The 14504-nt window shown below is 35.6% G+C and overlaps 1 protein-coding gene and 1 pseudogene across 1 annotated transcript; one reads left to right on the top strand and one right to left on the bottom strand.

Moving 5' to 3' along the window:
* Positions 1-3529: 3529 nt before the first annotated feature.
* LOC106378098 lies at positions 3530-6999 on the top strand (annotated as a pseudogene).
* Positions 7000-7297: 298 nt separating this feature from the next.
* Positions 7298-8245, bottom strand: LOC106381287 (mitochondrial import inner membrane translocase subunit TIM23-2-like). Its single transcript, XM_013821182.3, has one exon. It carries the CDS (start codon positions 8046-8048, stop codon positions 7482-7484), a length of 567 nt encoding a protein of 188 aa, XP_013676636.1. The 5' UTR covers positions 8049-8245; the 3' UTR covers positions 7298-7481.
* Positions 8246-14504: the final 6259 nt, after the last annotated feature.

Below are 14504 nucleotides of genomic sequence, written 5' to 3'. Positions count from 1 at the left end.
TTATTGATCAACTTGAGAGAACTATGAAAATAGTTTTTTGTAAAATGTGATTTCTGAGAATGAAATACATCAAAAAGAAAATTTTAATATTTTCTAAAATTGCTTTTTATTCATTTAAATCTAAAAGAGTTGTAGATCAATTTTCTAAACTCTTAAGAGATGTTAAATGTAATTAAATATGCATATTCTTAAGTTGTCTCAAGAAATGTGGGGGAAACTTTGCTTCCCATATAAAGTCATTGGCAAGAGGTCAAATGAACTTACTGATAGTTATCACAATATGATTTTATTTTTTAAAAGAAAAAAAAACTAGTGTCATGCACTGAGTTTTGTGTACAATGATTAATTGTATTTAAAAAAAAAGATGACAAAAATCATTAGACAATTGATCTCGGCCAATCTCAAGAGATTATGTTCACTATGATGACAACCTAGGATCATTTAATTAAAAGTGTGTCATGAGATCAAATTGTTATATCATCTAAAGGAATGAGTCGCCTGTGAATTAAGATGAGGTTTGGCGGTAACTCTACCTAACTGACTGGAGATCCCAAGAAATAGGTTCAAGGAGACAACTAAGTCAAACTAAATCTGTCCAAAGCACTGTAAGACTTCGGTCTATACCCAGTCCTATGATGATTAAACAGTGCTACATGTAAAGAATACATGATAAGCATTAGCTTTTAATGATTTGTGTCCATAGCTTTGAGATATGAATGGAGTAGTACATGATACTCCTCTAAACAAAGCTAATGACAAATTACCTTGTGAGTGTGAAATGGGACCGTTTCTAGGAGAATGAAGGAAATGCTATATTCTCCAAGTTCACTCATGATTAACCAGGACTATTCACGGTCAAAATGAACACAATAGAGAACCTAGTTCTGTGAGAGAATGAAGCTGTGTTATAGCTATTGTCTAGGTTTACACCAAAGCCCGGGAGGTTCAAGACATCATGGCCACCTCCTGGCCGAGTAAATCCGATAGCTATTAACAATGACTGGTTCAAGACTGAAAAATTGCTACCAACTCATCATGCAGTGGATTTTTCGTTTGTACTCTCAAAAGTCTTTAGTTGAGTCTTGTCTGGGAAGTCAAGTCTGTCGAGTCGTCTATTGTCTAAAATCATTTCTATTCTTGTGGGGGATTGTTGGAACTATTTTTTTTAACATTATGAATAATGTATTCATATGTCAAAAATGAAGTTTTATTTGAATGAGAAATGGAGGTCTAATGTGTGTGTTTTGAGAAACTTGTACAAAGTAGCAAATACACTCATTGGATATTTGAACTTGGATTTGGGTTTTGATTTGTTAGTTGGACTTCATGTTCATTAACTTAAATCAATATATGTTGATCTTTTATATTGATAAAATATAAAAAAGAAATTCATTTTAAAGTATATTATTTTGTTTGAATTGGTCATAACAATAATAATTTTACTCTTTAATTTCTTGGTCAAAATGTGGAATAAATTGACATACTAATTGACAAAAATTAAAGTCTCCACCATGGAGGTTTCATTTTTGTGTTGAAAAATGAAATTTGTGCTTCTCATTATTTTTCTATAAAAGGGCTTGTAGGCATTATAGAAAATATATAGATTTTCAACAACAACAAATCACTTTCTCCTACTTTGAATAGTTATGTTAGTATTTTTTTTATTTTGAGTCTGAGAGTACATCACAAAATTAGGTTCGATAGATTCTGTTTTCCGGTGATGGTAAACAGAAACAATTCTGCAGTTGTATCCTGGGAAGCTGAGCGCTATGAAACTGTCACACTACGGGGCGTTTAAAAATTTAAGGAAAGAGATTAATCATCTCGACTATGCAATTCTTCTTTATTTTTATATTTCGGTATTGTAATTTTAATTTATGTTCTTATTATTCTTTACAAATATCAGTTGTCCTATTGTAGTAAAATAAGGTTCCTACACCGAGGTCCGGCCCTGATAATAAGCTGTATAAGCATGGGTTTCCAGCCCTAAAATACATATAAAATTTTCTGTCACTTTTTCATAAATATTCCATTAGACAGTGGCATTATTAGTGAAGCAGGAATCCATGCATCCTGAGTTCGAAACGTGGGTATGTCCTAACCAGTCTTTTTTAAAAAGTAGCTTCTGGTCTTTAGAAATTCAGGACCGCTACCCGTACAGTTGGTACTGTACTCAAGTTAAGTTGGCACGATATAAAAGACTTAAGTAATCTATAGATATTAATTTAGAAAAAAAAAAGGAAAAAAAGGTTAACGTAGTAGTTTCAATTACAATTTCATTAGCCACATATCAAAATATTACAACATATTCATCTACTTTAATGCCCAAAATGAAAAAAAAAAAGACATCTTCTTGGCCTATTTCTTTTTATGCATACGAATCAATAGAAAATGGAATGTACTTATAATTAGCTATGCATCATCATCATCTTCATTCTTTACTTCTAACAGTATTGAGTAAATTATATGTAAAAGCTTGTCAGAAAAGAAAAAGTAAGCGTAATGTTTGTAATCATTAAGCTATTCAAGTTTTAGTTTTGAACTTTCTTTGAGCTTTCAAGTCAATCACAAATCACAATGATGGAGACGTCGTCTTTGCTTCCTTTTTGAAGAGCAAGCACTGAGAGGTACTCAGGCGCTGCTTGGCAAGCTGTGTCCATTCCTTTTCCTCTCTCCGCTAGAGGAGTTGCACCGTACTTCTTGTGCCTCATCAAGATACGTTTCCTAGCTATTTCACAGACTTCTTGGTTGCTCATTATGTCCCAGAGACCATCACTTGCTACTATTCTCTTGACCTCGGCATGAACGTCACTTCCGGGTCTGGGTTCACATATGGCTTCAGATATCTGTCCAAAAGGAAAAAACACTGTGTTGTTTCTTTTATGTATAAGTTTATAACACGTGCAAATACAGATATAGCAAATTAATTTTTATTTTTTTTTTAACTTTCTTGGAACTTTTGGGGAAAACAGCAAATTAATTTTTACAAACGATGAAAATACTAAAACTCATTAAATATTTTGAATGGTAAATAACATAATCACACTTTTAATATACAATTTTATTGTAAAATGATATATCATCTATCACCATATATTTTGTATAAGACTAAAGCATAAAATACTTTGTTGCATTAGGTAATGAATAATCGGACTCCCTTTTGATTCGAACCGATGCTTATAGTAACAAGCTGGAATACACCAGCAACTCCCACTTTCTAAAGATAATTTAAGAGATGATATAAAATTCTTCATTTTCGTTTGTTTGTTCAGAAGACTGTTGAGGTCGTTTGAGAAAAACCTTCCAAAAATAGCTAAAAATACAAAACCACTCAAAGCTTCATCATTCACAATACAAAAGTCTGTTTCTCTTATGGTTCACTGTTTCTTCTCAATAGTACCATAGCCAAACGAAATAAAACAAACACAATCGTTTTTGGTTAAAGATGTAAGTGATATATTAACAAGTGTTATGGTTTGCTTATGAATAAACAGGCTATTCACGTTTCTTGGAAAGCAAGTCTAACAACATGTCTGCAAGAAGGGTAGACAATGGCTTAATCACGGCCATCGCCATTGATAAAGACAAGAACAGCCAACATGCCTTGAAATGGGCATTGGAGAACATTGTTGTCGATTCTCCGCATTGTGTCCTTCTCCACGTTCAACCTAAAGGCATCTCTTGCTCTTTATCTCTCATCATACCAAACCTACAATGTCAATACAACTCTAATTAGGTTTCGATTTTACAGAAGGAAACATAAGACCATGTTTACAACATGACAATCAAGACGAGGAGCATCAGTTGTTTCTTCCTTTCAGAGGATTCTGCGCTCGAAAAGGAGTTAGTAATCATTTCTCAATCTCCTTATTGCAGAAAATCACTTTATGGTTCATTACTTACCAATGGCTTGTCAGATTATGGCCAAGGAGGTTGTGCTTCGAGATAGTGACATCTCCAATGCTATTGTCAACTACATCACCAACTATTCCATTTCAAACATTGTTGTTGGCTCATCTGCTCACAAATCCTTTTTCAAGTATATATTTCTTTTTTTCTTATTGATTCTCATACTAGACTTTGGTTTGTATGAATACTAACATTATTGGTCCATCTCTGTGACCAGAAAGTTTAAGAGTCCAGACGTGCCCACCACGTTACTTAAAACAGCTCCAGAGACTTGTGCAGTCTTTGTTGTGTCTAAAGCTAAGCTGAAAAAAAGCAAATCCGCAAGCCAGGCTCAGAAACATCGTCATAGACAACAAGATCTCTCTTCTTTGTTGTATAATTATGATTCAACGAGCTCCTGTGATTCAGAGAGGTAACATCTCAACTTTCTTCCAACCATTATCAAACCATGGTTCTTGTTTGAAAGATTTTAGTAAATACTCTCTCCCTTTCATTTTATATTTAGTTCTTATTTTTTTCATAGAAAATCATTAATTTTTTTGTTTTACCCATAATTAATATATTGTTTTATCTGATTATGTTAATTACCGATAAAATATGGATAAATTGGAAAAACTATCAAATAAATGTATTGAAAACATAAAATGACACTAAAACTGAAACAAATTTTAAACTATAAAACAACAATTAAATGAAAGAGAGAGAGAGAGTAATGTCCTTTTTGATTTACATTTAATTTGGCAGACAATCATCTCTATCTGCTCAATACAACAACTCCAATTCATATTCCTCTCAATCCTATTCACCTCGCATCTCGCCACCACAATCTCTGAGTGAGTTTTCTCAGTCAGACACTGAGAATAGCAGTTATGGTGTGGTCTCAACTATGACTTCTTACACCATCTCTCAAAGTTCCACTACCAAAGGAATCTCCATCTCTTCTACATCCATGGTCAGTATCATTACATTCAAGTAGACATTCTGTCCTTCAGTTTTTTACTATTATATTAACATGGTTTAGGTTCAGAATCAACATCTTGAAGCAGAGGAAGCATTAGAGATGCTTAGAGCACTGTCTGAGGAGAAGCAGGAAAGACATTCAGACATCCAAGCAGCTGAAATGGCAAAGCAGTTAGTGAAAATGGAGAGCCAAAAGAGAAGATTACTTGAGCTGCAAGCCAAGTTGGGGAAGCAAAAGATGACCAATAATGTCTCTTACAGACGTTACAGTACCGAAGATGTTGAAGAAGCAACCAATGGTTTCTCAGATGCTCTAAAGATTGGAGAAGGAGGGTACGGGCCTGTCTACAAGGCTGTCCTAGACTACACTTTTGTCGCCATAAAACTCATGAAGTCAGGTATCACACAAGGCCTGAAACAGTTCCAACAAGAAGTTGAGGTTCTAAGCAGCATGAGACACCCTAACATGGTGATCCTCCTCGGTGCATGTCCTGACTATGGTTGTCTTGTTTATGAGTACATGGAAAATGGAACACTTGAGGATCGTCTCTTCTGTAAAGACAATACACCACCACTTTCTTGGAGAGCAAGGTTCAGAATCGCTGCTGAGATTGCTACAGGACTTCTTTTCCTCCACAGTGCAAAACCTGAGCCATTAGTTCATCGTGATCTGAAGCCAGCAAACATTCTCCTTGACAGACACTTCACTAGCAAGATTAGTGATGTTGGTCTAGCTCGGCTAGTACCTCCATGTGGTGCAAATAGCGTCAGTAATTATCATATAACCGCTGCAGCCGGTAAGAATCTTATCTACCGTCTAAAATGTCTTAACATGGAACCACAGTGGTCGGATTTGAGCTAAGCCCAATAAAACATTGGTCGTGGCCCCAAAATTATTATAGGTTTTTTACATAAGCATAGACCCCAAATATGAAAAAAAAAATTATAAAAGTTCTCAAGAAATGTTTATGGCCTCTAAAATATCAGATCTGGTCCTGACCAGAGTATTGATGTTTGTTTTCCTTTTAGGTACATTTTGTTACATAGACCCTGAGTATCAGCAAACAGGAATGCTTGGAGTTAAATCTGATTTGTACTCTTTTGGTGTGGTGCTTCTTCAAATCATAACAGCCATGCCAGCAATGGGGTTAGGTCATAGAGTAGAGACGGCGATTGAGAATAACAAGCTAAGTGAAGTTTTGGATCCAAAAGTATCAGATTGGCCTGAAGAAGAGACTCTGGAGCTGGCCAAATTGGCTTTGCAGTGCTGTGAGATGAGGAAAAAGGATAGACCTGATCTTGCTTCAGTACTGTTACCGGCTCTGAAGAGGCTAAGAGAGTTTGCAAGAGAGGAGAACGAACATATTCAGGACATACCATCTCAGATATCAGAGTCTAGCAAATCAGAAACGCTTGCGGCTGTTCCCAACTCTCAGGTTAGTTTCTTAGAAAAATGGATATAGACCATGAAGCATGTTTGCGTCATGTAGAAAGAGGATGAAATGAGAAAATCCTATTTGAGTATTGATACTAGTATACATGGAAAATGGACGTAGATTAACAAGGAGCTAACTTGGAGAGTACGTGAGATTCAAGAAGAGCGTGATCGTTTGAAGATGCGTAGTCATTCTGTACCAAAAAGAAGTAGACCACCAAGAGCACAGAGAAGGCAGTACAAAGGCAACCGTTGGTCTTTAATGAGTTGTGCTCCATCCAAAGTTCAGTGGGGTGGTCTCCCTTAGCGTGTTGGAGCTTAGTATATTGTATATGAAACATCTTTATAGTTTTGGTGATGTAAAGTGAAACCCTTTTTAAAAGAACACTTGTTTACTAATGGAAGATAGTTTTGCAGAAACTCTATGCAACTGCAAACACTAGAATTGTAAGACGATTTTAGAGGATACATTTGACCTTTGAAAGAAGGATTACTTGAGGACATTGCTTGTTTCACATCATGTAAGAAATCACCAGCAACTAAGATAATAGTCGTCTGAAATGAATTAACAATACAACTGCCAAGGTAACACACAAAACAGTCTTTGTGACTGATCCCACATCATCTGGGAGACTGGGAGAATGCTAAAGAACAGAAGACACAATATTTGTGTATTAATATTTGAGAAACATAACTACACAATAAATAACCAGAGGAACATAACTATACAATAGTGAAAAGAATCAGAGAAACATAACTACACAAATATTTATAAAGACAGTGAACAATAGGGGACAACAAAGACCAGGATCAGAAAAGGCGTAACTCTGGTAAGACTCTGAGAACAACAGGAGAACAAAGTGATAAGAAATTCTAGAAAAAAAAATGTTCCACTTCAAGTCTCTGGTACGACACATAGATCAATCAAACAATAGCATAAACTGTAGTAAAGAACACTAATTTATCAGAAACTACAACCAAGAAGCAATAAACTCACGGCAAATGAATATACCATTTCATCAGTATATAAAACAAAACAAAAAAGTTTGCAGATTTATTCATCAAAATGAAAAAAGTTTTCATCCTTATGATTCGAAAAGACATACGAAAAACCTAATCAAATCTATCAAAAATTTCAAACAAACGAGACAGAGTCTTCCCAATTAGACACTCTTCATCATATGGGCACATACCGCTTCACAACTTGCTTCCCTGCAACCACAGCACCAGCCGCCAACCCACCGAGAGCTCCCGCCACCGCCGCAGATCTCACCCCCCGCGCCGCTCTAAAAACCGCTCCGGTTCCAAGACCCGCCACCACGCTAGTCCAAACATCATCCCTATCCATCGCAGCCACGACGCCACTCTCGATCCCTGCGTACATCAACCCGATGATCCCGATCCTGTTACCCCACGTTCGACCCGTGTGACCAGACGAGTTCAAGATCCTGTTGATCTTCAGCTTCGTCGTGTCGCCGGATTCGAAGTTCTTGACTCCGGTGAAGATCCCGACCGTGGCGCCGGAGACGGACCCGCCGAGGTAAGCGGTTCCGGTGTAGAAGGTGAGATTCTCGCCCCAGGAGCGGCGCTGTTTTAAGGACTCCTCCGTGAAGAGGTACTCGGGGGAGGTGGGGAGCTTGTAAAGGTACTGAGATTTTATTGGGACCTCGAAGTTTTGGTAAGGGTTGTAGAGACGTGTGTTTTCGTCTGATTCTTGATCGGATCTGTTGTTGTTCGCCGCCATGAGGATGAGAGTTAGAGAGAGAGATTAGGGTTTCGATGGTCGCAGGAGAGAGAGAAGGAGAGGCGACCGAGAAATGTGTGATGCAGCTGCTCTCTCTCCGACGTTGCGCAGATGAGAAATGAAATGAAATTAAAATTGTTGTCTTTAGGGTTTTTAACCTTTTTTTTTTTTTGTAAGGGAAACTACTTCGTTAGTTCTGTCTGAAAGACCAGACTCGTTCCCACTTGTTGTCTAGATTCGTTTGATATTCGCTATAATTTCGAATTTGGCCCCGTAACTTTTCGTTTAAATCAATTAAACCCAATTTTGTTTATGTGGACTGTGGCTAGCCCCTAGCATTCAATTTTCGGTTCGCATTCAATTTGGATCGGTTCAATTTTTCTTAAATCTTTTTCAGATTAGAGATACATATAACGATTTTTTTCATATATTTATAAATTCGATCTTATTTTGATTTGACAATTTTGTTTTTCGGTTAAACTCAGATAACAATACTAAAAACCGACTAATATCATATGAACAATTTAGATTCATTTTTGTTCAATTTAGATTCATTTTGGTTCGATTTAGCTTCAGTTACAGATAATTTTGAATATACCATTTAAATATATCATCTAAACTATTAAGGCAGAAGTACAAATAATACTTACTCCTTAAAGTTGCACAAAAATTACATTCTAATGCCACTGGAATTAAAACACGGTAGTTTTATCTCCTTACTAAACGTGATTAAACCTACGACATTGCCCCACATAATAACGGCGACTTTCGTCGAGCTCTCCTCAGCTATAACACCAGCTTATGTAATCTCTCTCTCTCTCTCTCTCTCTCTCTCTCTCTCTCTCTCTCTCTCTCTCTCTCTCTCTCTCTCTCTCTCTCTCTCTCTCTCTCTTTCTCTGTTTTTGTTTCTGAAGTCGCAAAGTTGATTTATTTGATATGTGATTTGGGGTTTTGAAGATGATCCCTGGTGATCCAAAGCAGCTGGAGATCCTTACTGTACTTTCTTTGTGGGTCGAATCTCCTCTCATCTTACGTCGGAGGAGACTCTTCGTGAGGTAAGAGTATGTGTTTTATACGTGGAATTACACTTTTGTTGTAGGAGTGAGGATAAAGGTTCTTCTTTACAGGCTATGCATAAATACGGTAAAGTTAAGAGCTTTCGGCTGGTTAAACACATTGGTAAAGGCTTTGCAATTGCTCTGCTGTATGATCTTACTTCTGTTGGTTTGTACACATATTGTCTTAGCATAACTGTGTTGATTATACATTATGTTGTTACATTTTGTTTAGTGAGGGTGCTTCACGAGGATATGCTTTTGTGGAGTATGAGCCTGAGAAGGAGTTGTGTCGTGCTTACGAGGTACTAGGTGATGCTTACTTTTTTTTTGTTCTTTAAAGCTGTTTGAAATGTATATTTTCTGTATCAACAGTGGAGTTTAGTTGTCGGAAAGGAATGTTCTCTTGTGGTGGTTTCTTGTAGGATGCTCATCATTCATTTATTGATGGTCGAGAGATTATTGTTGATTATAAGAGGCAACAATTGATGCCTTGATGGATGATCAGGTGAGTGCCATTCTCTTACTATCCCCTAAGAGTTAGGTCTTCATCATCCCTTAGATTAATCTTTGTTATTCTTCTCTGGAAAAGGAGATGGACTTGGTGGTAGGAAAGAATCTGGACAACTTCGTTTTAGAGGATGAGAAAGACCTTTTTGTGCTCCCTTTGCTCTCCTTCTTTTAGCATGTTCCAAACAACTATAACCAGCAGAGAGTATCCAGCTTCCACCAGAGGGAATATTATATCACGGACTTATTAGAGAAAACAAGTAACTATGCCGGCTAAGCATAGACTTTGACCCATGGGTATACCTTCCTAATATATATGAACCACATATATATTTTTGTAAACGTGAGGAAGCTCTAAAACATTCAATCTTGGAGAAAACAAGTAACTTTGACGGGTTTGTTCTAAAGCTTGCTCCTTTATATGATATTGACCAAGCTCTAAGCCTGGCTCAAGTAGCCGTATGTGATCTTCAAAGTTCTAGAGCAGACGGTAATTGTATTGCTTGTGTACTGTGGTACAAGTTAAAAAAAAACACATGATGGACTCTGAGTCATTCTTTTCCAAATATCCACTGTGTTTTTGTTCTTTACAAAATTATACTGAAGTTTTTTTCTCAAAAATTGTGGTACAATTGTTTTTTTCAGTTACTTGCTTTCATTATTTTTTATGTTTCTGTCTAAATAATTTATTTGTTTTAAAAAATCAATATAAAATTTGAACTTATATTTAACTATAAATCCCAATATTAATAGTATAATTTCGTAAAACTATAAAAAACGTTAATATCTTACAATTTAATTTTTATTTTACTAAAATCGACATAATCTCATAGTTCATAAATAGATGCAAAACACATTGAACAGAACACATCATTGACAAAACTTATGAATTTATAACACGAAAATAAAAATAATTGTTTATGACATTGTTAAAAGTTAAAAACATGAATAAACCCGTGCGGGTGCACGGGTCAAAGGCTAGTGTAACTTAAGTTTTCAGAATAATCAGATAATTTCTACTTCTACTCCACCTCCTAATGCTAACTAACTCTTCTTCTTCTTCACCAGCTACTTCCCTTCCACGCAGTGCATCTTCTGATTTTAGCGTTGATATCTTTGTGGTGGATACAAAAAACGCTCCCAGGTTTGTCTTTCTTTTTTTCTTCAGTTTCTTGTGTTGTGCATCTATTAATACATGCATTGGTAAAACTTCTGATGAGTTGCTAATTTTCAGGTATGATGGGATGATATTTGAAGCTCTCTCGGCTTTAGCGGATGCAAATGGATCTGATGTTGGTTCCATTTTCAGCTTCATTGAGGTTAGACAAGTTTCTCTTTGCTATTCATTTTAAAGCTGTCCACTATGCCTATCTAAGTAATGTTATATTAATCTTGATTTTACTCTAGTTAGGGTCAGTCTCTGTTATTCTTTTTAATTCGTCCTACCACTACAAGAAAATGCGCTACATTCCGACGGACGCCATTTTCGTCGGTTTCCTCTGATGAAATTCCGACGAGAAACCGACGAACCATATATTTTTGTGTTCGTCGGTTTTACGTCGGAAATTTTCGACGCCAAACCGACGAATCTAGTGTCGTCAGAAACATCCGACGAATTACCGACGAAAAAATTCTGACGGCCATTTTGACCGTTCGGATTCCGACAGAATTCCGACGAAAAAAATTGACCGTTTTAGAATTCCGATGCATTTCCGACGAAATTCCGACGAAAATTTTTTTACCGTTCGGATTCCGACGAAATATTTGACCGTTTAACAATTCCGACGAATTTTCGTCGGAATTCGGTCGGAAATATGTCGGAGTGTCGCATGAACTTTTTCTATAAATGCGACCTCCCCACACCACATTTCCCTCGTTCACTCTTTTTTCTCTTTTCACTCTCTACAAATCTGAAAAAATAATCATGTCTTATGGAAATTATTATCGATCGTGGATGGATAAACCGCATTGGGATCCAAACACCAATTTGCTTACGGAGGAATACATGGCAGGTATTGACGAATTCATGGCGCTTGTTCAAAGACGACCGAAAGAAAATACCGGTATGTTACGATGTCCATGCTCCTCCTGCAATAATAATGTTGTAAGGGAATGAGATGTTTGGACTCATTTATATATGAGAGGGTTTACACAGAGTTATAAGGTTTGGTATCTACATGGAGAAACTGGTTATGAATATGGTAGTACTAGCGAACCTCAGCCTGTGGTTAGATTAGAAGAACCAAGGACGGAAGTAGATTACGGTGTAGGTACTGAGCAAATGGTAAATGATCATTATAGAGGGGAAGAACCCAATGCATAATCTAAGAGTTTTTTTACATGTTGGATGCAGGAAAACAACATTTGTACAAAGGTTGTCGAGATGGTCATTCACCCTTATCATCTGCAACTAGATTGATGGGTATTAAGACAGATTATAATTTGGCTGAAGAGTGCGTGGATACGATTGCTGATTTCGCTAAAGGTGTTCTACCAGAGGATAATCCAGCACCAAGTTCATACTACGAGGTTCAGAAACTGGTAGCGGGTATTGATTTACCGTATCAGGTGATAGATATATGCATCGACAACTGCATGATCTATTGGAGAGCGGATGAGAACCGGGATAGATGCAAATTTTGTGGGAAACCTCGTTATTAGCAAACCTGTAATTTTATTTATAGGTTTGCTACATCAGTTACCCGCGGATTACATACAAAGACGATCCTTGGATCGTTGTAATGTCAATCAACCCAAGAGGACGAGTTGATGGAAGTTCTGATAGTGATCCATTACAACCAAACTCTACCAGCAACGTGAGCCCAGTTGAAGATTTAAAAGATGTTGAACTCGTTGTCGATTTTAAACAGTTTGGAGATGATGCTGTTGTGCACTCGGAGTCAGAGGCTGAAGTTGGAGAGTTTGACGAAGATTCTGAAGATTCTACAGATTCTTAGTGATTTATTGGAGTTATTTTTATAAGTTATTGGAGTTTTTTAATAAGTTGTTTGAATTATATATATAAGTTTTTAAAATTTTATAAAAGCTATTGGAGTTTTTTTAATAAGTTGTTGGAGTATTTTAATAAGTTGTTGGAGTTATTTTTATAAGTTATTGGAGTTTTTTAATAAGTTATAAGAGTTTTTAAATAAGTTGTTGGAGTTATATATATAAGTTATTGAAATTTTATAAAAGTTATTGGAGTTTTTTTAATAAGTTGTTGGAGTATTTTAATAAGTTTGTTGGAGTTATTTTTATAAGTTTAATATCACTCCCAGACCTCCCACTAGAAGACAAGATCCCAGAAAAACTAAAAGAAAATCATGTATTGGTCCAGGCAAATCCATTAAATTATTAAAAAAAGAGTTTTTTTAATAAGTTACAAGAGTTTTTGAATAAGTTGTTGGAGTCCCATTTTAAAATAAAAAAATTAGAATAAAAATGAAGTTCGTCGGAATTTCGTCGCAATATTCCCAAGAAATCCTGACGGAGTATCATAATTTTGGGGTTTCGATAGAGTTTGAAGGTCGTCGGAATTCCGTCGGTAATTTTCAACGATATTCCGACGAAATCTAGAGTTTCGTCGGAATATCATCGGAAATTACCAACGGAATTCCGATGAATATTATTTTAGATTTTCAAAATTATAAATGTATAATTGGATAATTAATATCCAAATAGACATATATAAGTTTATAATATGAAATTAGTTCACATATAAAGGCTTTATAAAGTTTTTTATATAACAAAATAATTCGTATAATCAATGTATTCGTAACATCCTCCAATAACACTTATACTTATGCAAACATATTATGGTAATATAAGACTAGATTTTGAATTTGTATAATATTGTGTGTGAAACAATTAAATATTTCATTTAAACCTCTTGTAAATCATTTACATACTATCAAAGATTTGTATGTGCTCATAAGATTGTTGTTTTCAAACTCCCAAATTCATATTTCTCGGATCCGTCGGAATTTCGTCGAAAGTATCAACTAAATTCCGACGAAATTCCGACGGAATTTACCGACGAAATTCCGACGGAATTTACTGACGAAATTCCGACGGACTCTACCCCTCGACCAATCAAAGGACATGCATAAAGTCAAAGATTCTCGAGGCTTCCTTTGTCGATATTCGCGAATATTCTGACGGAATTCCGACGGAATTCAAGTGACGGGCAGCTTTCGTCGGAATTTCGTCGGAATATTTCACTTTACCCGGGAAGAATATTCGCGAAATCATTTCGTTAACCGCGTAAAAATAAACCGACGAAATTCTCTCTGTCGGTTTATTTTTAATATATAAACCAACCCTTCTTCTTCTCCCTCATTTTGTTCTCTTCTTTCTCATTTTCTCTGCGGCTCTCCCTCCTCTCTCTCTCACAAACCGCTGATTCCGACTCCAACTCGACCAAATCTCTTCCCCAATCATGTAAGTCTTTGAATCCCTCTTTAGATTATATTTTTTTTAGGTTTGGAATGTTAGATTTGTGGATTTTAGGTTTTGAATCTAAAGATTTAGGATAGAATTGATAGTTTTAGGAGTTATATGTTGTTAGATTTTGTTTTAGCTTGTGGTTTATATGTAGACTGAAAATTTTAGATTTGTAGATTTTAGGGTTTATATGTTAAATATTTTTATAAAATGTTTTTATAATTTTTAATATATATAAAACGTTTTAATTTTTGGTAGAAGTTATAATTAGATTTTTGGAATTATCATTATATATATTTTTGATATACATAAACGTTTTCTATATGTTAAATATTTTGATAAAACGTTTTTATAATTATTAATATATATAAAACATTTTAATTTTTGGTAAAAGTTATAATTAGATTTTTGGAATTATAATTATATATATTTTTGATATACATAAACG

Source organism: Brassica napus, chromosome C2 (assembly GCF_020379485.1).
Source record: "Brassica napus cultivar Da-Ae chromosome C2, Da-Ae, whole genome shotgun sequence".
NCBI lineage: Eukaryota > Viridiplantae > Streptophyta > Magnoliopsida > Brassicales > Brassicaceae > Brassica > Brassica napus.
This window is presented reverse-complemented; position numbering and strand designations above follow the sequence as displayed.